General features: G+C 40.1%; 1 protein-coding gene across 4 annotated transcripts in view; it reads right to left on the bottom strand.

Moving 5' to 3' along the window:
* Positions 1 to 4,017: 4,017 nt before the first annotated feature.
* LOC143767158 (uncharacterized) overlaps positions 4,018 to 24,224 on the bottom strand; it is a 32,916-nt gene continuing 12,709 nt past the window's right edge. For 2 of the 4 annotated variants that reach the window (XM_077255216.1, XM_077255215.1), the window contains exons 2-9: positions 11,228 to 11,351; positions 10,657 to 10,842; positions 10,458 to 10,581; positions 10,275 to 10,351; positions 10,049 to 10,157; positions 7,023 to 7,117; positions 6,766 to 6,874; positions 4,018 to 5,655 (exon numbers count right to left, since the gene is read on the bottom strand). In XM_077255216.1, the coding sequence (XP_077111331.1) occupies positions 4,643 to 5,655; positions 6,766 to 6,874; positions 7,023 to 7,117; positions 10,049 to 10,157; positions 10,275 to 10,351; positions 10,458 to 10,581; positions 10,657 to 10,842; positions 11,228 to 11,335 (1,821 nt within the window). In that variant the 5' untranslated portion in view covers positions 11,336 to 11,351 and the 3' untranslated portion in view covers positions 4,018 to 4,642. Of the gene's footprint in view, positions 5,656 to 6,765; positions 6,875 to 7,022; positions 7,118 to 10,048; positions 10,158 to 10,274; positions 10,352 to 10,457; positions 10,582 to 10,656; positions 10,843 to 11,227; positions 11,352 to 24,224 lie in introns of those variants that run through there. The other 2 variants (XM_077255217.1, XM_077255218.1) reach the window with 2 other exon arrangements.

Genomic DNA, 24,224 nt, shown 5'->3' with positions numbered 1-24,224 from the left:
CAGCTGTAACACTCAAAGCCACCAGAGGGAGCCCATGAACAGAACTCACAAAGTACCACTCACGACCACAGGAGGGAGCCGGAGAACGGAATTCACAACAATGCACATACAGGGTGCAATCACATAAATAACTGGGACATTACAGCAAGAATTATACAGAGTGCATTACACAGTAATTCTAGCAGCACTGCCCTATTCTATACAAAGATGCATCTATCTACATGCAAGTATAGGAAAAATCAGCCGCACTCAATTGGTTGAAAGTTCAGCAAACTGTGTAGTTTCTTTATTAACATATACAATAAACATCACCAGGTGCTTTTTTAGGAGGTAAATGGGTGGCGGACTATTCAATTCGGGTAACGTTTCGACCCCAGCGGGTCTTTATCAAAACCTCACTTGTGCCAAAGAGGTAGAGGAGAGGAGAAAGAGCCGAGTTCCCATAGGGCAGCTCTGGTGCAGTTGTGTGGAAGCGCGTCCGCCTGGTGGGTGATCTATCTACATGCAAGCTGCAGAGCATAAATCTGCCTAACTACATCAGACTATAGGAGCTGCATAAGGCTCAGATACTAACACAAACATAAGATGCATTTAACCCTTTATAAACGTACCGAGATCCGTTAGGACAGGGGTAGGAAAGTAAGTGAGACAGGAGCACATGTGCCTCCCTTCAGACCTGAGGAGAAATGGCTACTGAAGCTTGTCTTCCACAAGAAGAATGAGGGCGGAACTTACCCAGAAGACATTGCTCTTCTGAGGGAAGAGTTGGTAAACAACATGAAAAGTAGGCAACTGATGACCTCCAGTGGCCACAACTTGAATAACATGATAATTAACTTTCTGCACATTAAGATGGGCAGAACAAGTGGAATGCATCTGGAAGTGGAGGATGGGAAAAAACAAAGTAGGAGAAGGAAAAGGAGTTATCACACTTACAAACCCAAGCAACAGTCACAGATAAATCCAGCAAATGCCTTCTCATATAACTACCAAACACCTCTCCTCCAAGCCATGCAGCATAAGCAACCTCTGACTATGTGTGTCAGTCAGGAACCAGATTATATAGGGGATAGGATTGGCTAACTGTACTCAGCTGAGAGCCCTAGCTCCTAGAGCTCCCAACATGGCTGATTAACCCCCTGTACTGCCCCCAAAAAATTGACACTGTTTAAAACGAAGGTGAAGTACTTCTTTTAAGGGCAGGAGTTGGAGCAATCGGACGCTGCGGTCTCTGGCTCCTCTCTGTTGTGGTAACTCCGTGACACCAGCAAAGTGAATGAGAAACCTGAAGTGTCATGCACATGTTGAGTATTTTTGACTTGCAAATTTGGTGCAGAAAATAATCTGCAGTATGTCAATTTTGTGTATTTTTGCCTGCGTTTTTCACTATTGATCTCACTCAGTAAAAAAACGCAGGGCAAAATCACATCGAAAACGCGCGTTTGTGCAGCTGTGTTTTTCCTGCCTAGACATGCAGAAATGGTGAAGAAATTTCTGCATCCAGTTACTCAACGTGTGAACATAGCCTTAGAGTCATATCTTGTCAGTAGCTCATGGTTCTATTGGGCCCAGTGGTCATATGACCAAAAACAGCAAGAAATGTAACAAAATCCAAACAGTCGTTATGTCCCAAAAAATGACATTATCATTTTTTTTTAATAGAAAATATATTTTATTAAACAACGAATTACATAAAACAAAAACACTTTACATATTAGGTATCCACACGTCTAAAATTTAGCTCAACAGATTATTAAGTATTAAATATGCACAGTAAAAAATAAATAATAAAGGCTTTTCTATATTTACACCACAAAAAAAATATATACATTACACAGTAATATATTTATCTCCCAAAATAATAGAATTACTCCCACATAAAGCAATGCCTCATACAGACCCATTAGTGAAAAGAATGTATGGTTTCTAAATATTGGGAAGACAAAAAAAATATACATTAAGGGCCTTTCAGGCCTGGATTTTGAATACGAACACTTTACTCATCTTCAAAAAATAGAAAAATAAACAAACCCCTTTGATTACTTCATTTTTCAGATTTAAACCTGCACAACACTGGATACCAATAGATAGTGTGTAACCTGTGCATCCAACATTGAAACTCTATGGCCCCGATTCATCAAGACCGGCGATATTCAAGTCAGTCTTGATGAGGGGTGGTGTTGAAGACCAAGGCTTCTAATCCATTAAGAGGTGCACACCTTTTAATTAATCAGTCAGGGACTAGAGTAAGATTTTTGGCATAAGGAACGCCACAGCTTGTCGTGAATTAGACAAGCTGTGGCATCATGTCCCCCAGCAACAAGCCTGTTCCGCCCCAGCTTTCCCCATTTTGGCAGAGCTGGGTGAAATTGTGTTTAAGTCATGTCTGGCAGGCTCACTGGAGCAAAGGCTAAAAGGAAACAATATAGTTATATTCTCCCTGCAGCAGCTGACTTCCAGTCACTGGGGCAATACTGAGAGCTGTTATAATCACCGCTCACTATATAGTGAGAGCTCTGTAATCACTCCCAGACACCATTGAGAGCCAACTCTGCAGGGGGTTTGTGTGCAGTGTGTGTGCAGAGCAGGCTGTCAAAGTAAAAACCCAAGATAAAAGACATAAGAAAATACCATGCAGTAAATAATAAAATAGCAATAGTGCATGAAAATAATATAGGGTGCTTAGCTAATATAATGTTGATCAAAAAACATTAAAAGGACTGACACTCAGCTGATGGACACCCAGCCACTCCAAACTACATGAGTGTAATGTCCAGCTCAAAAAAAAAAGCTGGCTGTCCGTTAGCCAGGTCTCAGTCCTTCTCAGCCCTCATTCACATGTACATCACTTGACAAATCGTAAGGTTTTAATACTAGAGGTTAGGACCGTCCCGAATAAGGTCACTATGACGTGGTGGGATGGCTTTTACGGTTTTTTTTTTTAAATCAAAATTATGTTAACCCCTTTCTGCCAGCTGACGGAATAGTACGTCAGCTGGCAGATCCCCTGCTTTAAGGTGGGCTCCGGCGGTGAGCCCACCTTAAAGCCGCGACATGTCAGCTGTTTTGTACAGCTGACATGTGCGCGCAATGAGCGCGAGCGGAATCGCGATCCGCCCGCGGCCATTAACTAGTTAAATGCCGCCGTCAAGCGCTGACAGCGGCATTTAACTAGCGCTCCCGGCCGCGCGGCCGGGGGTGCTCGCACTGCTGACCCCGTCACATGATCGGGGGTCAGCGGTGCATTGCCATACCAACCAGAGGTCTCCTTGAGACCTCTATGGTTGTTGATGGCCGATTGCTTTGAGCGCCACCCTGTGGTCGGCGCTCAAAGTACACCTGCCTTTCTGCTACATAGAGGTGATCTGTATTTCACCTCTATGTAGCAGAGCCGATCGTGTAGTGCATGCTTCTAGCCTCCTATGGAGGCTATTGAAGCATGCCAAAATTAAGAAAAAAAAAGTGTTTAAAAATATAAAAAAAATAAAAAATATATAAAAGTTCAAATCACCCCCCTTTCGCCCCAATCAAAATAAAACAATTAGAAAAAAATTAAACCTACACATATTTGGTATCGCCGTGTTCAGAATCGCCCGATCTATCAATAAAAACAAAGGATTAACCTGACCGCTAAATGGCGTAGCGAGAAAAAAAATCAAAACGCCAAAATTACGTTTTTTTGGTCGCCGTGACATTGCATTAAAATGCAATAACGGGCGATCAAAAGAATGTATCTACACCAAAATGGTATCATTAAAAACGCCAGCTCAGCACGCAAAAAATAAGCCCTCACCCGACCCCAGATTATGAAAATTGGAGACGCTACGGGTGTAGGAAAATCGCACAATTTTTTTTTTTTTTTTTTTTTTTTTTTTTAAGCAAACTTTGTAATTTTTTTTAACCACTTAGATAAAAAAAAACCTAGACATGTTAGGTGTCTATGAACTCGTAATGACCTGGAGAATCATAATGGCAGGTTAATTTTAGCATTTGGTGAACCTAGCAAAAAAGCCAAACAAAAAACAAGTGTGAGATTGCACTTTTTTTGCAATTTCATCACACTTGGAATTTGTTTCCCGTTTTCTGTTACACGGCATGGTAAAACCAATGGTATCGTTCAAAAGTACATCTCGTCCCGCAAAAAATAAGCCCTCACGTGGCCATATTGACGGAAAAATTAAAAGTTATGGTTCTGGGAAGGAGGGGAGCGAAAAAGTGAAGGGGTTAACCATGTACTCTATATTATTTTCAAGCACTATTGTTATTTATTTGCTGCAGAATTTGCTTGTTATATTTTTATCTTGAATTTTGTCTGTTTAGTGGCCAGTGTGAACATGTGCCTACACACCAATTTATATTCCAGTTTATCTCTTTTGGTCTTTGTATCAAACTACTCTATAGTGAGAAGTGACTGTAACCACTCCATGCTCTGCCCCTATGAGTGGAAGCTAGAGGCCGCAGGGAGAATAAAACTTTATTTTCTCTTGGCAGCCACAGTCACATGTAATTTAAATGCTATTTACCTGCAGATTCCCAGTATATTTGCCAGTAAACAGCATTTCTGGAGGTGACATTTTTTCCATTAAGACCCACATATTCAGGAAAACAAACAAAACTAAATGAATTAGAATAATGTTTGTTTTTATTCTGTAATTATTTGTGCAAAAGTTGCATTTTTAAGAGAGATATGAACCCTATAATGATTTATAAGATGTGATTTCTGTCTAAAACTTTTCCCACATTCTGAACAAGAAAATGGTTTCTCACCCGTATGAATTCTTAGGTGTTTATTAAGTTGTGATTTCTCTATGAAACATTTCCCACAATGTGAGCATGAAAATGGCTTCTCATCTCTGTGAATTCTCTCATGTTTATTAAGGTTAGATTTCTTTTTGAAACTTTTCCCACATTCAGAACATGGAAACGGTTTCTCTCCTGTGTGTGTTCTCTTGTGGGTATTAAGACCTGACTTATTGTTAAAACATTTCCCACACTCCGAGCATGAAAATGGCTTATCTCCTGTGTGAGTTCTCTGATGCTGAACAAGGATTGACTTCTGGGTAAAACTCTTCCCACAAATAAAACATAAAAACGGCTTCTCTCCAGTATGAGTTCTTTGATGTTTAACAAGAACCGATTTCTGGGTAAAACATTTTCCACATTCAGTGCATGAATATGGTTTCTCCCCTGTATGAATTCGTTGGTGTTCAAGTAGAGCCGATTTCTGGGTAAAACATTTTTGACATTCCAGACATGAGAATGGCTTCTCCCCAGTGTGAATTCTCTGGTGTGTAACAAGATCTGACTTCTGGGTGAAACATTTCCCACAAGCAGAGCATGAAAATGGCCTTTCATCACTGTGAATCCTCTTGTGCATGGATAGATTAGAATTCTTTTTAAATTGTTTCCCACATTCAGAACATGGGAATATTTTACTCTCTTGATGGTCTGTACTTGGCTTTGAAATCTGAAATAACTCAGGAGAAGAAAACTCTGGATTGTATTGATCAACTGATAGGTCTTTGCTGTAGAGGACTGGGGGCATATTGGAAACAATGTGATCTACACAAGAGCCTTGTGTAATATGTTTTTTTTCTACTTTACCATCGGGAGATATAAGAAGGTGACTCTCCCAGGTGCAGTTGTAATCATCTGCTAAGAAAAATAAAGATTTATTATATTCTAAGACTGTACAATGCAGTAGATTTTTTAACATGTTTAATTGGGCTTCATTAGTGTGACCCTGATAGAAAGAATACAGTATGGGCAAAATTCTAAGAGAATCATGAGTTTGTATACTACAACTTTATGAGCCGCCAATATAGATTACATTTTTTTCTAATGTGTCCATACAAGCTTGTCAAGATTATCTCTATTCTTACGTCAGATAGTAGGTGGCCAGAAAACAAGAAGTATAGTATTTGAAAAAGGAGCACAACAGCTTAGCTTGCAAGCACATGATCACTCACCTACAAATTTGCCTTCCAAATGTAATGACCAAACTAAGAACAAACTCAAGTGAACGCCAGTTCCTCCAATCTATGACATTTACCTTTAGACACCATCTATTGCCTTAACCCTAATTGATACTGTACACATTACTTGAAAGTCATCAGAACTGGCCAACCATCCATTGTTTCTGTGTGAAATGTTAAAGGCCAATCATTCAAGTTTCAAGGATGATAGGCTGCTGTCAGACATGTTTGGCACAGCATTTCTCCCCATTCAGGATACATGAAAGCTCAGCCCAGGGTTGACACGTATGGAGGAATCAAGTGTGATAGCTGTCCACCAAATAAGAATTTGGTGGACAACGGTTTCATCGGCCTCCTCTCTGGGGTTCTGCTTCACTGAGTAGATATCTCTCCAAAGTATGCTCCCCTTTAACCGTGCCTTTATCCTCTGGTAATATGATAGACTTTTTCATTTTTTACTACAGAAGCTTTGTCAGGTTCTTTCTTCTTTCCTTTTAGAACCTGGGCAGTTTTACTGTACCTGAAACCATGTTTAGGAAATTATCTATAGAAAGTGTGCCATGTAGCACAAGCTCTTAACAGAAAACTACTTTCTCATTAATCAAGCAAACCAGCCTCTCCATCTCCATCCTCAACTCAAAAAATTACCCAACTATAATCAATAACTTAAATAACAATTTGTTTGTATAATATTTTCTTAATTTAACATAAATCCAACACTAATGTAAACGTATGACCTCCTTTTACTATAAACACAATATTTGTATATAGTTTAATGGTTGCTACTTACTTGGGCAAACATCTATAGGAACTTCATCCCCTGTACAAGACTGATGATCCCACACATACATTTGTTCTTCTACATCTGCATCATCTTTGCTGTTAGGCAGGCCGTTACACTGATTAAAAATGTAAAACAAACAACTAGCATGATAGGAGAATATGACATGCCAGAAAAATGCTTATGGATCTCTTATCATCTTAGTTTAAATAATACAATATATTAAAGGACTAGAGTTTCTTACAAAAACTCCACAGATGATATACCTGATTCTCCCACACGTTATTAATCTCTTCTGAAGAATGTTTGGAATAAAGAAGACTGGAGCTGCCTTCTGGCATGTTCCTCTTACAAGATACATCTGTAAGAAAAGCACATACATGGTAATGAAATATTCACAGATACAAGTCAGACATTTATGGAGATGCCCATGAATATGCTATAAATAAGTAGAATACCTCTAATAATAGTAATAATATTCATAAAGCACCTACGCATAAGAATAAGAGGATGCAGTAGAGTCGAATCAGACATTACATAGTAAGAAACTGCATATTGTGGTAGGTTGGATGTGTGCCAGAGAGTACAGTCCTGTAGGAGAAGAAGCGCCAAGTGTAAAAGAAAATGAAATTAAATTATGTGAGGTTATTCTTTCACCTTACTGTTTTGTGCAATAAGCGGGCACTACTTCACTGTACGTAAGCAAAGTGGAAGACAAAAATGAGTGAGGAGATTTAGGGAGGTACAATACTGAGGATGGCTTTGTGGGTGAAAAGAATACATTTTTCCAAGTTTTTATTTGTATCTTTTAGGCTATGTGCCCACATTCCGGATAGTATGCAGAATTTTCCTGATAAAATCAGGACTCCCTTCGAAGGAAATCCGCTTGCATTTTTTTCCGTTTTTATCGCGTTTTTGTCACGTATTTATCATGGATTTTTAGCGTTTTTTGACAAAGGTCCACATACAATTCTATAGTGGCAAAACCGCCAATTTTCCGCAAAATTAATGAACATGCTGTGTTTTTTTCCGCAATGCTTTTCCGCTGTGGAAAAAAATGCAGCAAGGGAACAAAAATTGCGGAATGCATTAAAATAATGGGATACTTAACCCCTTCATGACCTTGGGATTTTTCGTTTTTCCGTTTTCGTTTTTCACTCCCCTCCTTCACAGAGCCATAACTTTTTTATTTTTCCGTCAATTTGGCCATGTGAGGGCTTATTTTTTGCGGGACGAGTTGTACTTTTGAACGACATCATTGGTTTTACCATGTCGTGTACTAGAAAACGGGAAAAAAAATTCCAAGTGCAGTGAAATTGCAAAAAAAGTGCAATCCCACACTTGTTTTTTGCTTGCCTATTTTGCTAGGTTCACTAAATGCTAAAACTGACCTGCCATTATGATTCTTCAGGTCAGTACGAGTTCATAGACACCTCACATGTCTAGGTTATGTTTTACCTAAGTGGTGAAAAAAAATTCCAAACTTTGCAAAAAAAAAAAAAAATTGCGCCATTTTCCGATACTCGTAGCATCTCCATTTTTCGTGATCTGGGGTCAGGTGACGGCTTATTTTTTTGCGTGCCGAGCTGGCGTTTTTAATTATAGCATTTTGGTGCAGATACGTTCTTTTGATCGCCCGTTATTGCATTTTAATGCAATGTCGCGGCGACCAAAAAAACGTATTTCTGGCGTTTCGATTTTTTTTCTCATTACGCCATTTAGCGATCAGGTTAATGCTTTTTTTTTATTGATAGATCGGGCGATTCTGAACGCGGCGATACCAAATATGTGTAGGTTTGATTTTTTTTTATTGATTTATTTTGATTGGGGCGAAAGGGGGGTGATTTAAACTTTTATGTTTTTTTATTTTTTTCACATTTTTAAAAACTTTTTTTTTTCACTTTTGCCATGCTTCTATAGCCTCCATGGGAGGCTAGAACAGGCACAGCCCGATCGGCTCTGCTACATAACAGCGATCATCAGATCGCTGTTATGTAGGAGAATTGCAGGTGTGCTGTGAGCGCCGACCACAGGGTGGCGCTCACAGCCACCGGCGATCAGTAACCATAGAGGTCTCAAGGACCTCTATGGTTACCATTCAGAAGCATCGCCGACCCCCGATCATGTGACGGGGGTCGGCGATGACGTCATATCCGGCCGCACGGCCGGATGCGGAAGTTAAATGCCGCTGTCTGCGTTTGACAGCGGCATTTAACTAGTTAATAGGCGCGGGCAGATCGCAATTCTGCCCGCGCCTATTGCGGGCACATGTCAGCTGTTCAAAACAGCTGACATGTCCCGCCTTTGATGCGGGCTCACCGCGGAGCCCTGCATCAAAGCAGGGGAGCTGACCTCGGACGGTATAGTACGTCCGAGGTCAGTAAGGGGTTAATGTAAGCGGTTTTTAAGCATTTCTGCAGTGGAAAACCGACACAAAAACGCTAAAAATCCTGAACGTGGGCACATAGCCTTAATGAGCAAACAAACAACATTTAATAAACAAGACACACATTGTTGACATTTTTTTATACATGAAATATTAAGCATGTGCAGAACTGTCAATTACAGAAAATAAGGTGAAACATATATTATGTTGCTCTGCGAAGTGTCCTAGTATCCATTTTTCAATAGGGCAACACAAGGCCGCATGTTGCTCTTACTACAGTGCTGTAAGTAGCATGTGTGTACTAAAAATTCTGCTATGGCCTGCAGCGTCTCTGTACTTGTCTCCTATCAAGCACATCTGGCACGTCATTGTTGGGTAATTACACAGGAGCTGTCAGCAGTGGATTTTGATGATTTGCCCAAGTGCATTCAGCATGGCAGTACATTCCTCAGACAACCATTAATAACCTCACTGACAGCATGACAAGTCGTGTCACGGCAAGGATTTCTGCCTGTGGCACTCATTTTTTATACTGAATAAATCAAGATGTTTTGAAAGTGTTGGTTCCATTTTTCATCACTTGCAAATCAATAACATGTCTCAAACAAACAAGCCCTCATATAGCTGTATCAATCAAAACATTTAAATACTAAGGTTTCTGAAATGCAAAAATTATAAAATAGAAAAAAAATTACTTTTTCTTAACAGCACAGAATAGGCAAGCCCGTAAGGGGTTAAAATGATTCACATTTTGGATCAATATTTAAATAAAAAAGAGATAGAAAAAAACTTGCAACCTGGGTGTAAGGTGTGTACAAGGTTGGTTGAAATAACAGATATGGTATTATGAAAAAAAGATGAAACCCCTTACAGTCGCTCGTACTCTAATAGCTGTCAAGTACTCACCGGGAATAATATCTACAGCATCTTCCTCCTCCTTACAAAGCAGATCACCCCATACATGCCCTTCATCTTCTACGATTGATTCGGTTTTAGCATTAGTCAGATATTTACACTGATTAAAAAGGTAAAACAAACACACAATTCAGAAAACAGTTGAACCAAACAGGCAAACCAATAAAATAATAAAAAAAGTATATATAGCATTTGGTGGGATCCAGGCTCTATGTACCTGTTGATTTTCTGGAAAATCCTGTGGATAGAACGGACTGACACATTTCTGTGGTGCATTTCCCTTACTTGTTTCATCTGTAGCAAAAAGACATGACATACCGTTATTGAAAACATTGTTCACATGTGATGATGACTACTTCACTATCTTCTCTCTCCCGTGTAACCAAAAGTCTCCTCTTACATGTTGAAGAGAGGGGGTGATGATTGTCAACCATGATGTCCTCGTACAGATCCTTGTGTCCTTCTATGTAGTTCCACTCCTCCATAGAGAAATAGACGGTGACATCCTGACACCTTATAGGAACCTGACACATAATGATCCATCACCATCCAAAAACACTATAGCTTATGTTACTGCATAATGTCCCAGAGCTCCTCACCTCTCCAGTCAGCAGCTCAATGATTTTGTTGCTGAGTTCAAGGATCTTCGCCTCATTGTTTCGCTCAAATATTACAGAGCGGGGTGTAGGCACTGGAATAGGACTCCTGCTACGACATTTTGTTACAGGAGCCTGATTTTTGGTTGCCAAATATTCATCAGATATCTTCCTCACTATTGTGTAATCCTGTATAATTGAGAAATGCACCATCACCACAATGCACAAATTCAGAATGCCTCAGCCACCTATTGGTACTAGTAACAGAGGTAATCATAATGCACTGACAATTCATAGAATCCCCCACCTCCCTGGTCATGTCCCAGGGATTGTTCAATGTTTTACTAAATTGGGTCTATCATCTGTCATCCCCATTGATCAGCAGATCTGGCAGATCTAAACAGTGTACAGAGCAGAACAGTTCAGCTCTGCACACTATTTAGTGGTGACTTCAAAGTATGGCTCATCAGCTCTCATTCAAATGAATAGTACAGGTCATTAATATTATTAGCATAGAAAACAGCATCGGTACAGATATGAGTGATGTCTTATGACAATTTCCAAAATTCTTTACCTCGCCAGAAACCAAATGGATGATTTCGAGTGTAAGTTTTAATATCTTTTCAGACATCATATTTCTTTCCTTGTCCACAGATGTTGGGTCAGTCGGGAAAGGGACCATTATCTCGTGGAGGATCCTACGTGTAAACAGTGAATGAAAAAAAAAGTTTTGACAGGATGTCCCACATTTAAAGGGTGATCCGATACCTACAATACCCTTTATAAATACCTATATTTAAACCCTTATATATACTTACATAATTAAATTCCCTACACTTACTAAATTCCCTAGACTTCTCTCATAGGAAATGTCAAAGGAAGTAAAGTTAAAAAAAAACACATGTAGGAAATAGCAGGGCAGGGAGAAGTGAAGGGAATTTAATAATAAAGCTACAAGTGCTTCTCACTAAATTAGCATTTCATCAAAAATGTATTTCAGTTCTTCAATACAAAAAGTGAAATTCCTATATTATATAGAGTCATTACAAACAGAGTGATGTATTTCAAGTGTTTATTTCTGTTAATGTTCATAATTATGGCTTACAGCCAATGAAAACCCAAAAGTCATTATCTCAATCAGAATAATTAACTAAAAATACCTGCAAAGGCTTCCTAAGCGTTTATAAAGGTCCCTTAGTCTGTTTCAGTAGGCTCCACAATCATGAGGAAGACTGCTGACTTGACAAGGAGGGTAAGCCACAAAACATCATTGCTAAAAAAGCTGACTGTTCACAGAGTGCTGTATCCAAGCATATTAATGGAAAGTTGAGTGAAAATAAAAAGTGTGGTAGAAAAAGGTGCACAAGCAGCCAGGATAACCGCAGCCTTGAAAGGATTAAGAAAAGGCCATTCAAAAATTTGGGGGAGATTCACAAGGAGTGGACTGCTGCTGGAATCATTGCTTCAAGAGCCACCACACACAGACGTATCCAGGACATGGGCTAAAAGTGTCACATTCCTTGTGTCAGGCAACTCATGACTAATAGACAACGCCAGAAGCATCTTACCTGGGCCAAGGGGAAAAAGAACTGGACTTCCGCTCAGTGGTCCAAGGTGTTGTTTTCAGATTAAAGTAAATTTTGCATTTCATTTGGAAATCAAGGTCCCAGAGTCTGAAGGAAGAGTGGAGAGGCCCACAACCCAAGCTGTTTGAGATCTAGTGTGAAGTTTCCACAATCAGTGATGGTTTGGGGAGCCATGTCATCTGCTGGTGTTAGGTCCACTGTGTTTTATCAAGACCAAAGTCAGCACAGCCATCTACCAGAAAATTTTAAGAGCACTTCATGCTTCCCTCTGCCGTCAAGCTTTTTGGAGATGGAAATGTAATTCTCCAGGAGGACTTGGCACCTGTCCACACTGCCAAAAGTACCAATACCTGGTTTATAAACAACAGTATCACTGTGCTTGATTGGCCAGCAAACTCGCCTGACCTTAATCCTATAATCTACGGGGTATTGTCAAGATGAAGATGAGATACACCAGACCCAACAATGCAGACGAGCTGAAGGCTGTTATCAAAGCAACCTGGGCTTCCATAACACCTCAGCAGTGCCACAGGCTGATCACCTCTATGCCACGCCGTATTGAGTGCATTTACTGAACATACATTTCAGTAGACCAACATTTCAGATTTTAAAATCATTTTTCAAGCTGATGTTATAAAGTATTCTAATTGACTGAGATAATGACTTTTGGGTTTTCATTGGCTGTAAAGCCATAATTATCAACATTAACAGAAATAAACACTTGAAATAGATCACTCTGTTTGTAATGACTCCATATAATATATGAGTTTCACTTTTTGTATTGAAGAACTGAAATAAATTAACTTTTTGACAATATTCTAATTTTATGAGAAGCACCTGTAAATACAAAAGTGGTTCGGGCTTAAAGGGAATTTGTCACTACATTTGATGTATCTAAACTATTAATATGGGCATACAGGTTATAAACTGCTGAAAACAGTCCTCCATGTGTGTCTCATATCAGATGCCTTGTTTTTTTTTAATGAAATCATCTTTTATCACTTTATATAAATGACCTCTTCCACGCTCTGGGGAGGATGCTGCCTGGAAGATATCTCTGCCTCCAGAGCTTATTTTAACCCCTTAGTGACCAGGCCAAATTTTTATAAATCTGACGTGTCACTTTATGTAGTAATAACTCTGGAATGCTTCAATATATCCTATTGATATTTAGATTGTTTTATATTGTATTATTCTTTGAATGATTATCTCTTTAATCCAGATAGTCATACCACACAAAAACATTAATAAATGACATTTCCCTCATGTCTGCTTTATGTCAGCACCATTTGTAAAATGTTTTATTTTTTTTTTGTTTCAATAAATTTTATTCGATTTTTTAACATTTAACAGATCAAGAAAAACCTTCCCACGCAGGGGAGGTCAGCACACTTTAAACATTCAAAGAAGAAATTGTAAAACGATCCAAATCTGTACATATAAAGACAGGACAGTAATAAAGGGGAACAAACACTAGGTGGGGGGGTACTGCCTTTCCACAGCATAATAATATAATGAAATAGTAGAAAAAAAAATTGTGTATATCTATTAAGATTCCTTAATTGTTCATCCAATCCTGTACTTATCACAGTTATAATTTTATGAGCGTGGAAACATGTAGAAAAAAACCCCTATGAATTGCCTGCGAAAGGAGAGATTGGTTATCAGAGATTATAGAGCAAACTGATCGATGGGGACGTCTGTCCATGCCTTTCTCTTGTATGGGAAATAGTTCTCATGGCGATAGCGTGAGAGCTTGAGTCAGGCAAACGTTAGGGTCCAGGTCCAGCCAGGGGGTCCATATTTGAAAGAATGCATTCCAATTGTCTTTCCTAGTTGCTTGAATACGCTTGTATAGCAGAGGATACAGAGAGTGATGTGGTTCTCCACTTGGAAGCTATATGTATTTTAGTTGCCCTACACAGTAAACTCATCAGTCTATGCGAGTTCTTAGAAAATCCAGGATGCTTAGATCCTAATAAAAAAACAGATGGGTCAAGTTGGATTACTTTATTGAACATTTTTTCAGCTGCAAGTTTTATTTCTTGCCAAAGAGCGGAGACTACTGGGCAGCTCCACCATATATGCTTCATGTCGCCTGGGGTGTTACAGCCTCTAAAACATACATCAGATATATGGGGATAGATGGCATGAAGTTTTGTAGGAACCTGATAGGTTCTATGAAGGACTTTAATGGATTCCACCAGAGAAACCTGATGGCTGCCCCTTGATACATTATCACAACATCGACGCCACTCATCTAGTGACATTTCAAGTCCCAGGTCTTCCTCCCACTGCTTCATACACTTTAATTTGTCCTCGCCCTGTAAAGCATTAATTATAGAATATATTAAAGAAATTGTCCCTCTACCTAAGGGATCATTCACACATTTTTGTTCAAAGCCTGATATAGAGAAGGGGGTTCCGTTCGATAGATTCTGTTTGGCAAAATTGAAAATTTGATTCATACGAAAGGCTTCTCTAAGTGGTGGGTTATGTTTCCGAGTGAATTCTTGCATGATTAATAATATGTTAAATGGGGTACATAGATGTTTTATCGCAGTTATACCATTTAGTATCCACCAAGAGTAAGGGCGGGGATCTAGACCTGGCAAAAACATTGGATTGTTAAATAGGTATTGTAATGGGGTGAATTTAGACTGGAGTCCATGTTTAAATCTTTCTTTCCTCCAGAGGATTAATGAGTGAGCGGCGAAAGGCGCTCTGATGGAAATGTCTCGTGGGAGTTTCTCTATGGTCCATAGTAGGCCTGATAATGAGTTTAATGAGATAATGAGGGTTTTAATAGGTGTGATTCTAGATAAACCCATCTAGGTTTGTTATTAGTTGAGCAAACTTTAGTTAACTGAGCAATTTGGGCCGATTTAAAGTAGGCTATAAAGTTAGGTAAGGATAATCCTCCTATTTTTCTATGTATAAACATTGTTTTCTGCTTAATTCTCGGTTTCTTTCCCTGCCATATGAACTTTGAAATTATGGTATGTATATCGCGAAAAACTTTAGAGGATATCGGGATAGGAAGGGAACGAAATAAGTATAAGAATCGTGGAAGGGATACCATCTTTATGGCGTTTAATCTCCCTAACCAAGACAGTGCCATTGAAGACCATCTGGTCACATCTTTCCGAAAGTTCTGAATAAATGGGATATAGTTCCATTTATATAGAGTTGATTTATTGGTCGTGATATTTATTCCTAAATAAATCAAAAAGTGTTCTTTTTTGTGAACCCAAACCGAGAGATCAGGCCCAATTGTACCTCTTCAGGATTATTTATGAATAAAGCTTCTGACTTTTCAACATTGATTTTAAGGCCTGAAATTAATTCAAAATCGTGGAGTAACGAAAACAGATTGGGAAGAGTAGTGTGCGGACTGGTAATGGTCAGGAGAAGGTCATCCGCAAAAAGACTAACTTTATACTGGTTTCCGAGGTCGACGGGGCCTAATATGTTGGGATTATTCCTTACAGCTTCAGCTAAAGGTTCCATAGCCAAGGCAAATAATGCTGGTGATAAAGGGCATCCCTGCCTGGTTCCTCTCTGTATGTTTATTGGGAGAGGTTGTGTTGAGGGGAGCTTGAGGTTATGCGGTCAGATTGTCATATAGTAAATGAAGACATGAAAGTAGCTTGTGGGGAATACCGAATTTGGATAAGACTTTAAAAAGGTATGACCAGGATACTGTGTCGAAGGCTTTTTCGATATCTAGTGCTAGTAGTATAGTCGATTTTTGTGAATTATGTGCTGAATGAATAATGTTTAGATTTCTTCTTAGGTTGTCCGGCCCTTGCCTCATAGGAATGAAACCTACCTGGTCTCTTTGTATTAGTGAGGGGAGTATCTTGTTAATTCTGTCGGTGATAATTGATGTGAATATTTTAAGATCAACGTTTAGAAGTGAAATGGGCCTGTAATTTTTAGTTAATAAATGATCTCTTTTCGGCTTGGGGATCACAGTCACGTGCGCAGTATAGAATTCGGGGGGCATCTGAGATCCATTTAAAAGGGCATTGCAGAAATTTTTTATGTGGGGCGTGAGTGATTCATTACATTTTTTATAATAAAGAGCCGTGAGGCCATCAGGTCCGGGCGCCTTACCAGTCTTCAAATTTTTGATTATTGATTTTATTTCCTCCTCAGATATTTCTGTTTGAAGTTGTTGGGATGTGGGTTCATTGATCTTGGGAAGCGGTAGGTTTTGTAAAAAGGATTGTAGGAGGTGTGGAGGGGGAGATTGTGGAGAGGAGTAAAGCTTTTGATAGTAGTCATGGAATTCCTTATAAATAATTTCAGGATGTGCTGAGACGCGACCTTTAGCATCTTTAATTGATGGGATATTGTTTAATAGTTCCTTCATCCTTAATTGTCGTGCCAGCATTCTACTTGGCTTATTTGCCTGCCTATAAAAGGTGGCCCTGGTCCAGGCTAAGGCCCTTTCCGTTCTGTTGGTGAGGGTGGCATTTAATTGTAATTTGGTATCATGTATCTGTTTAATTAAGTTCAAGTTTCAACAGCTTGTTTTTTAGTTTATTTTGGAGTTCTGATCTATTTTTCTTTTTATTCGCTGCTAGTTTAAGGAAAGTACCAGTAATGTATTATTTATGGGCTAGTCACACGTTTCCTGGGGACGAATCTTCATTAACATTAGATTGGAAATAGAATTTTAACTCCTCATTAATTTGAGCAGTGACCATAGGGTCCATAATGAGGGATTCATTTAGTCGCCAGCGAAACAGTTGTGATGTTGTTATGTTGAATTTAAACACAGAAAGAACTGCGTCATGGTCGGACCATGAAGATGGGATGTGGCGTGAGAATAAGACAGCTGGAAGCGAGTTTGCTGTGGTTAAATGTAGATCAATTCTTCAGTATGACTTGTGTACTGAGGAAAAGCATGTGTAGCCTCTTGCCGACTCATTAGTCTCCCTCCACATGTCTACCAGTCTATTTTCGTTCATCAAGCGAAGGATTTTTTTTCTATCAGCCTTGGTAATATCTGACCGTTTTAAAGCACTGCTGTCTAAGTGTGGATTTAGGGTGAAGTTAAAATCTCCACACCATATCAAATGATGGTATGGGATTGAGGATATTTTAGACAGAATTAATTTAACCCCTTTACCCCCAAGGGTGGTTTGCACGTTAACGACCAGGCCAATTTTTACAATTCTGACCACTGTCCCTTTATGAGGTTATAACTCTGGAAAGCTTCAACGGATCCCGGTGATTCTGACATTGTTTTCTCGTGACATATTGTACTTCTTGATAGTGGTAAAATTTATTTGATATTACCTCCGTTTATTTGTGAAAAAAAACGGAAATTTGGCGAAAATTTTGAAAATTTCGCAATTTTCCAACTTTGAATTTTTATGCAATTAAATCACAGAGATGTCACACAAAATACTTAATAAGTAACATTTCCCACATGTCTACATCAGCACAATTTTGGAACCAAAATGTTTTTATGTTAGGGAGTTATAAGGGTTAAAAGTTGACCAGCAATTTCTCATTTTTACAACACCATTTTTTTTTAGGGACCACATCTCATTTGAAGTCATTTTGAGGGGTCTATATGATAGAATATAACCAAGTGTGACACCATTTTAAAAACTGCACCCCTCAAGGTGCTCAAAACCACATTCAAGAAGTTTATTAACCCTTCAGGTGTTTCACAGGAATTTTTGGAATGTTTAAATAAAAATGAACATTTAACTTTTTTCTTTTGGGGGAGGCGTTTATACCGTTCCGCGTTTGGTAAAATGGATAAAGCAGTTTTATTCTTCGGGTCAGTACAATTACAGCGATACCTCATTTATATCATTTTTTTATGTTTTGGCGCTTTTATACGATAAAAACTATTTTATATTAAAAAAAATTATTTTTGCATCGCTTTATTCTGAGGACTATAACTTTTTTATTTTTTCTTTGATGACGCTGTATGGCGGCTCGTTTTTTGCGGGACAAGATGACGTTTTCAGCGGTACCATGGTTATTTATATCCGTCTTTTTGATCGCGTGTTATTCCACTTTCTGTTTGGTGGTATGATAATAAAGCGTTGTTTTTTGCCTCGTTTTTTTTTTTTTACGGTGTTCACTGAAGGGGTTAACTAGTGGGACAGTTTTATAGGTCAGGTCGTTACGGATGCGGCGATACTAAATATGTGTACTTTTATTGTTTTTTTTTTATTTAGACAAAGAAATGTATTTATAGGAACTATATTTTTTTTTTGGGGGGGGGGGGGGGGGGGGGAATTTTTTTTTTTTTACACATGTGAATATTTTTTTTTACACTATAACATTGCCCCAGTAGAGGTGGGCATCATGTTATAGTGTAAGATCGCTGATCTGACACTTTGCTGTGCACTGTGTCAGATCAGCGATCTGACGTGCACTCCTGGAGGCTTTGAAGCCACCTCCCTGCAGGACCCGGATGCAGCCCCGTGGCCATTTTGGATCCGGGCCTGCTGCAGGGAGGAGGAGGTAAGAGACCCTCGGAGCAACGCGATCACATCGCGTTGCTCAGGGGGTCTCAGGGAAGCACGCAGGGAGCCCCTTCCCTGCGCGATGCTTCCCTATACCGCCAGGGGTTAATGTGCCGGGGGCGGTCCGTGACCGCTCCTGGCACATAGTGCCGGATGTCAGCTGCGATAGTCAGCTGACACCCGGCCGCGATCGGCCGCGCTCCCCCCGTGAGCGCGGCTGATCGCATATGACGTACTATCCCGTGGGTGGTCATACGGGCCCACCCCACCTCGACGGGATAGTACGTCTAATGTCAGAAGGGGGTTAAAAACCAAAATTTGGGTATTAGCGGGCAGGTATCTATTCACTATGCAAATATTTTGACCTTGTAAGGTGCCTTGTATAATTATAAACCTGCCCTCAGGATCCGAGTATGTGTTGCCTATCTGGAGTGGAAGACTATTTTTAAGAAATATGGCTACACCCCTAGTTTTACGTTCCCAAGATGCTAAAAAGAAACGCGTGAAATGGGAATCAAATATTTAGGGCTTGAAGACCTAGAGAAGTGAGTTTCTTGTAGACATATAATGTCGGGTTTTTGTTTATGGTAGTCTATAAAAGCCTTTCTACGTTTCAAAGGAGAGTTAAACCCTCGCACATTGAGGGAAATGACTCTACACATGGTAATATAACCAATTACTGCTAAACGACGAAAGGTCTTGGGGTTCCAACGCAATCTCTTCCTCAAAAGACCAGGACTGGTATTAACGCTAGCTATAAACATTTCTGTGGAGATACAGTAGGGAAGAGACATAACAGGAGGGGACAAAGACATAGAACAAACAATAAAAGATCAATTGGGTTAAAAACCCAAGTTGTATGGTGATTTGGGGCTCCATATTAACGGGAGAGGCTTGGTGGGAAGAGAAGAAGAGAGAAGGGAGGAATAAGTTAGGGCATATGGTATTTTACTCGGAATCTATAGCAGATATAAATATTAAAGACATTCCACCACCACTTGGGTCTGATAACTTAAGACCCAATGGTAAGATTATGAACCTTATTTTTTGCAAGAACCATTTGAAAAACATATTAATACTGATGTCATCAAATCCAGATAAATTCAAGTTGCAGATTACATAAAAATTATTCAAGTGACCCGTGTGTTCCGGCTCCTGGTTCTAGGAGCAGACTTTCAGTCTTTAGTTGGATGTGGTTTCGGCTGTGGTTGCTGTGGTATGGCTTCCAGTATTGGAATTCCAGCGTGTTCAAGAGTTTTCTTGCCGTCTTCCAATGATCGGCAAACAAAAAACTCATTGCCATATGAAAATGAGAGTGCAAAGGGAAAACCCCATCTGTACTTTACTTGTACTGCTTGAAGCACAGCGGTGACTGGTTTGAGGGCCCGTCTCCCAACCAGTGTAGCTGGAGAAATATCTGCATACAGACGAACTGAATTTGGTAAACCCGGCAGGGAGGCTAGTTCTCTGGTGGCAGCTAGGATAAGGTCTCTGGATTCATCGTGATGCATTTTGAAGACTACATCCCTAGGGTAATCTGCGGAGCGCGGTCTGCCCAGGGCCCTGTGTATCCTTGTGATGTGCAGCAAAGATGGGTCTATATCTGGCAGTAATGCCTTAAATAGTGCTGTAGCCGTGTCTTTAAGTGCCAGTATGGTTTCAGGGAGACCACGGATACGTATATTACTTCTGCGAGATCTAATCTCATAGTCTTCACATTTCAATTCAAGATCTGCAATACGTTCTTTGTGCTGCTTAATAGTCTCTTGATCCTCCTCTAGTGCCTCTGCTGTGGCATCCATTTTTTCCTCCAGGTTGGAGGTGCGTTGGACTATATCTTGCAACTGAGTGGTAATATTATGCATGGCTGAGGTGAGCTCAGCTCGGAAAGTCTCCTGAAGTGTTTTGACTAGCGCTGCTGTGGGGATAACAGCACCCTCAGCCGCGGCTAGTTCGTCAGGGCCTGCCTCGTTATCAAGTGGTGTGGAAGAGACCGATGGGGAAGAAGTTGCGGCGGCCATCTTTCCAGCTCCGCCGCTCACGAGGAGGTCGGCTATTGTGCGGCTTACCGGCTGACTCGCGCTTCCTTTCTTCGGCATGTCAGTCCGCACGGGTCCCGGAGGCAGGGACGGTCCGCTCAGGGTGAGTTTGCTGTGATTCCGGTATTCTGTGGGGTGATATCGGCAGGTCGGGCTGCGGAGCTCAGCAGAGAATGACTGACTCCGTCAAGGTCCGAGCATGCGCCCCATTTGTAAAATGTTTTATTTTGTTAGAATTTTAGGTTTAAAAAAGTAGCAGTAATTTTTTATTTTTTTTTAAAGGAAATTTACAAAACTTATTTTTTTGGAGACCTGTTCAATTTCGAAGTGACTTTGTGGGTCCTATATATTTGAAACCCTCAAAAGTGATTCCATGTTAAAAACCGCACCCCTCAACATATTCAAAATTGCTTTCAGGTAGTTTATTAACCCTTCAGGTGCCTTTCAGGAATTAATGCAAAGTTGCATGACAGGAATGAAAAAGTTTATTTTTACCATCTAAATTTTGATAACTTTTAAACAGGCCGCTTATAGCCGGCAGACTCTAAGGCCATTATTTGGCCATGAACTGCCATGGCAAATATCAGGACCACACAATCAACATCTTAGGGTGCCGATGGGGTTAATGAGAAAGCTCCCACACTCTGTTAACCATCTAGATGCCGTAGTCACTATTGACAGCAGCATTTACGGGGTTAAACAACCACAGTCGGTGGATTATGCAGCAAGTTGTCAGCTATAGTGTACTGCCGACAGTTGCTGGATTGTCACCTGAATGGGGATGCTTGTCTATCATATTGTAGGTCAGTAAAAAGACATATTGGTGGTCACTAAAGGGTTAAATATAAGGGTGAGTAACTAGTGTGATGTGTAATGGTTACCAGTGTAATGTGTGATGGCTGCTCTCTGTTCTCCTGATCTCACTGCAGAGCTGTGTGATTATACCTGACAGAGCTGAGAGCGCTGCAAAAAATGTGTTTGTAAGACGACAAAGTTCAGTCCTCTTCTGTGTTAGTTTCTTGTCTCACACTGGTAACTCCCCATTCATGTAAAATAAGCTCTGGGGGCAGAGTTATCTCCAGGCACCAACCGCCCCAAAGCCTGGAAGAGGTCATTTCTATAAAGTGTTAAAAGATGATTTCTCAGCAACAAGACATCTGATATGAGGGAGGACTGTTATCAGTATTCTATAACCTGTATGCACATAGTAATAGTTTAGATAGGTCAACTGTGGTGACAGATTCACCATAAAGATAGGAATTGGCCCACCCCTTTAATGCATGTTGCTACACAGAACTTGATGTGCATGTACTTGGAGACAGCTGTCACAGTAGTACCAAGCTGCTGTCCATTTACAGTATATACTAGTGCATGTATCCTTACAACACTCACAATAAAAATATCATCACTGTAGGAAAGCACAATGTCTTAAACAACAGGTGAAGGATGGTGAAAGGTGTGAACTCATAATCAATCAGATGACACTCATGTCACTCTAAGTCACTAAGCAATGTTCATATGTTACTAGAACAGTGAGATAATTCAGGATGCCAGAGAAATGTCCATGGGCCTGCATTGCCTCTCCATGTTTCTGTATACCACTACATGCCACAAGATGCTAAAGAGATGACTTGGCTTTTTTCTAGCATGATACTACAACCCCTGGCAAAAATTATGGACTCACCGGCCTTGGAGGATGTTAATTCAGTTGTTTAATTTTGTAGAAAAAAAGCAGATCACAAACATGGCACAAAACTAAAGTCATTTCAAATGGCAACTTTCTGGCTTTAAGAAACACTAAAAGAAATCAAGAACAAAATATGTGGTAATCACCTACTGTGTTTTTCCCGTTTTCGAGTACACGCCATGTGGAAACCAATGATGTCATTCAAAAGTATAACTCGTCCCGCAAGAAACAAGCCCTCACACAGCCATATTGACGGAAAAATTAAAAAGTTATGGCTCTGGGAGCGAAAAACGAAAACGCAAAATCGAAAAAAAGCTCAGGTCACGAAGGGGTTAAGGATCTGTATGGTGGTACTTTTTAGTCACTATGTGGTAGCATTATTATTATAGTGCCATTTATTCCATGGCGCTTTACATGTGAAAATGGGTATACATAACATGTGATCATATCATGTGATCATAGTATGTGATACTATTATTTGTCCCTTATATGTTGGTATTTTTGATTATATTAATCTTGGTATACTGGATTATTGGTACACTTGAGTGGCATTATTTGGTGACTGACCGTTTGTATTTTGTAAATGTGATACCCCCTATCAGCCATAATCCAACAAGTTGTAATAATTATAGATGATAACTCAGGAGACTCTTTGCGTGGAACAAGACAACTACAGGACACAGTTTTATAAGTGGTAAAGTCTATATTATCACACGGTGATTCAAACAGGTGCACAGAGAAACTCAAGTCCACAACACTTGGTGCAAATAATAAACGCAGCTTAGCAGTCTTCAGAGAAAAATGCAATCAAGCAGAAAGTCTATGAAGCACAGTTATTCTTGAGGATACTTGACACGAATAAATCCTTGTCTTAGTCCAGACACAGATAGATATGCTTATAGGCAGTTCAAATCATATCTCAGCTCAACCAGGGAGGCCTGGTTAATAGTCTCAGGTTATAGCAAAGCAGCAGCTTACATGTCCAGCAAATGCAGATGAAGTAAACACGAGCAGCAGATGAAAGAGGATTACTGGAAACTTGTGTATGCAGCAGGAACTCAGAGCAGAGTAGCAGGATCACCACACAGGTTCACAGGAGCAGGTGTATAGCCAGGGAGGGAGTAATCAGAGGTCAGGAGCTGGATGCAAGGCAGAATACTCTAGCACAGGCTGGGGTGGAGTTTCATAGCAGGAGACACAGTGCACATGAGACCAAAGACGCTATCTTGGAAGAGGGCAGTAATGCACAAAAGGTAAAAAATGTTCAGAGTCCTGACATTACTCCCTCCTTAGAAGCGGCCTCAGGACGATCCTCGACCTGGTTTCTCAGGGAATCTCTGATGAAAACGAGAAATCTTCTGTTGGGCATTGATGTTTTCCACAGGTTCCCAAGAGTCTTCCTCAGGGGGATATCCCTGCCATCTTATCAGATATTGGAGCCGATTTCTGCGAATCCTGGAATCAATAATTTCCTCCACCACAAATTGTTCTTGCCCATCAATCACCACAGGCTACGGAGGTGGCACAACACATCCCTGGAAGGTATTAGGAGACATAGGCTTTAGTAAAGATATATGAAAAACTGGGTGTACCTTCATTGTCCTAGGCAGCTTCAGCCGGCAGGCCACAGAGCTCACAATACCGTTGATCTTGAAAGGGCCAATGAATTTCTGTCCAAGTTTCTGTGAAGGAACGTTTAACTTCAGATTCTTAGTTGCTAACCACACGGAATCTCCTACCTTGAACATGGGTGCAGGTT

This window comes from Ranitomeya variabilis, chromosome 4 (genome assembly GCF_051348905.1).
Source record: "Ranitomeya variabilis isolate aRanVar5 chromosome 4, aRanVar5.hap1, whole genome shotgun sequence".
Lineage (NCBI taxonomy): Eukaryota > Metazoa > Chordata > Amphibia > Anura > Dendrobatidae > Ranitomeya > Ranitomeya variabilis.
The sequence above is the reverse complement of the archived record's forward strand: the minus strand, read 5'-3'. Positions and strand labels throughout refer to the sequence as shown.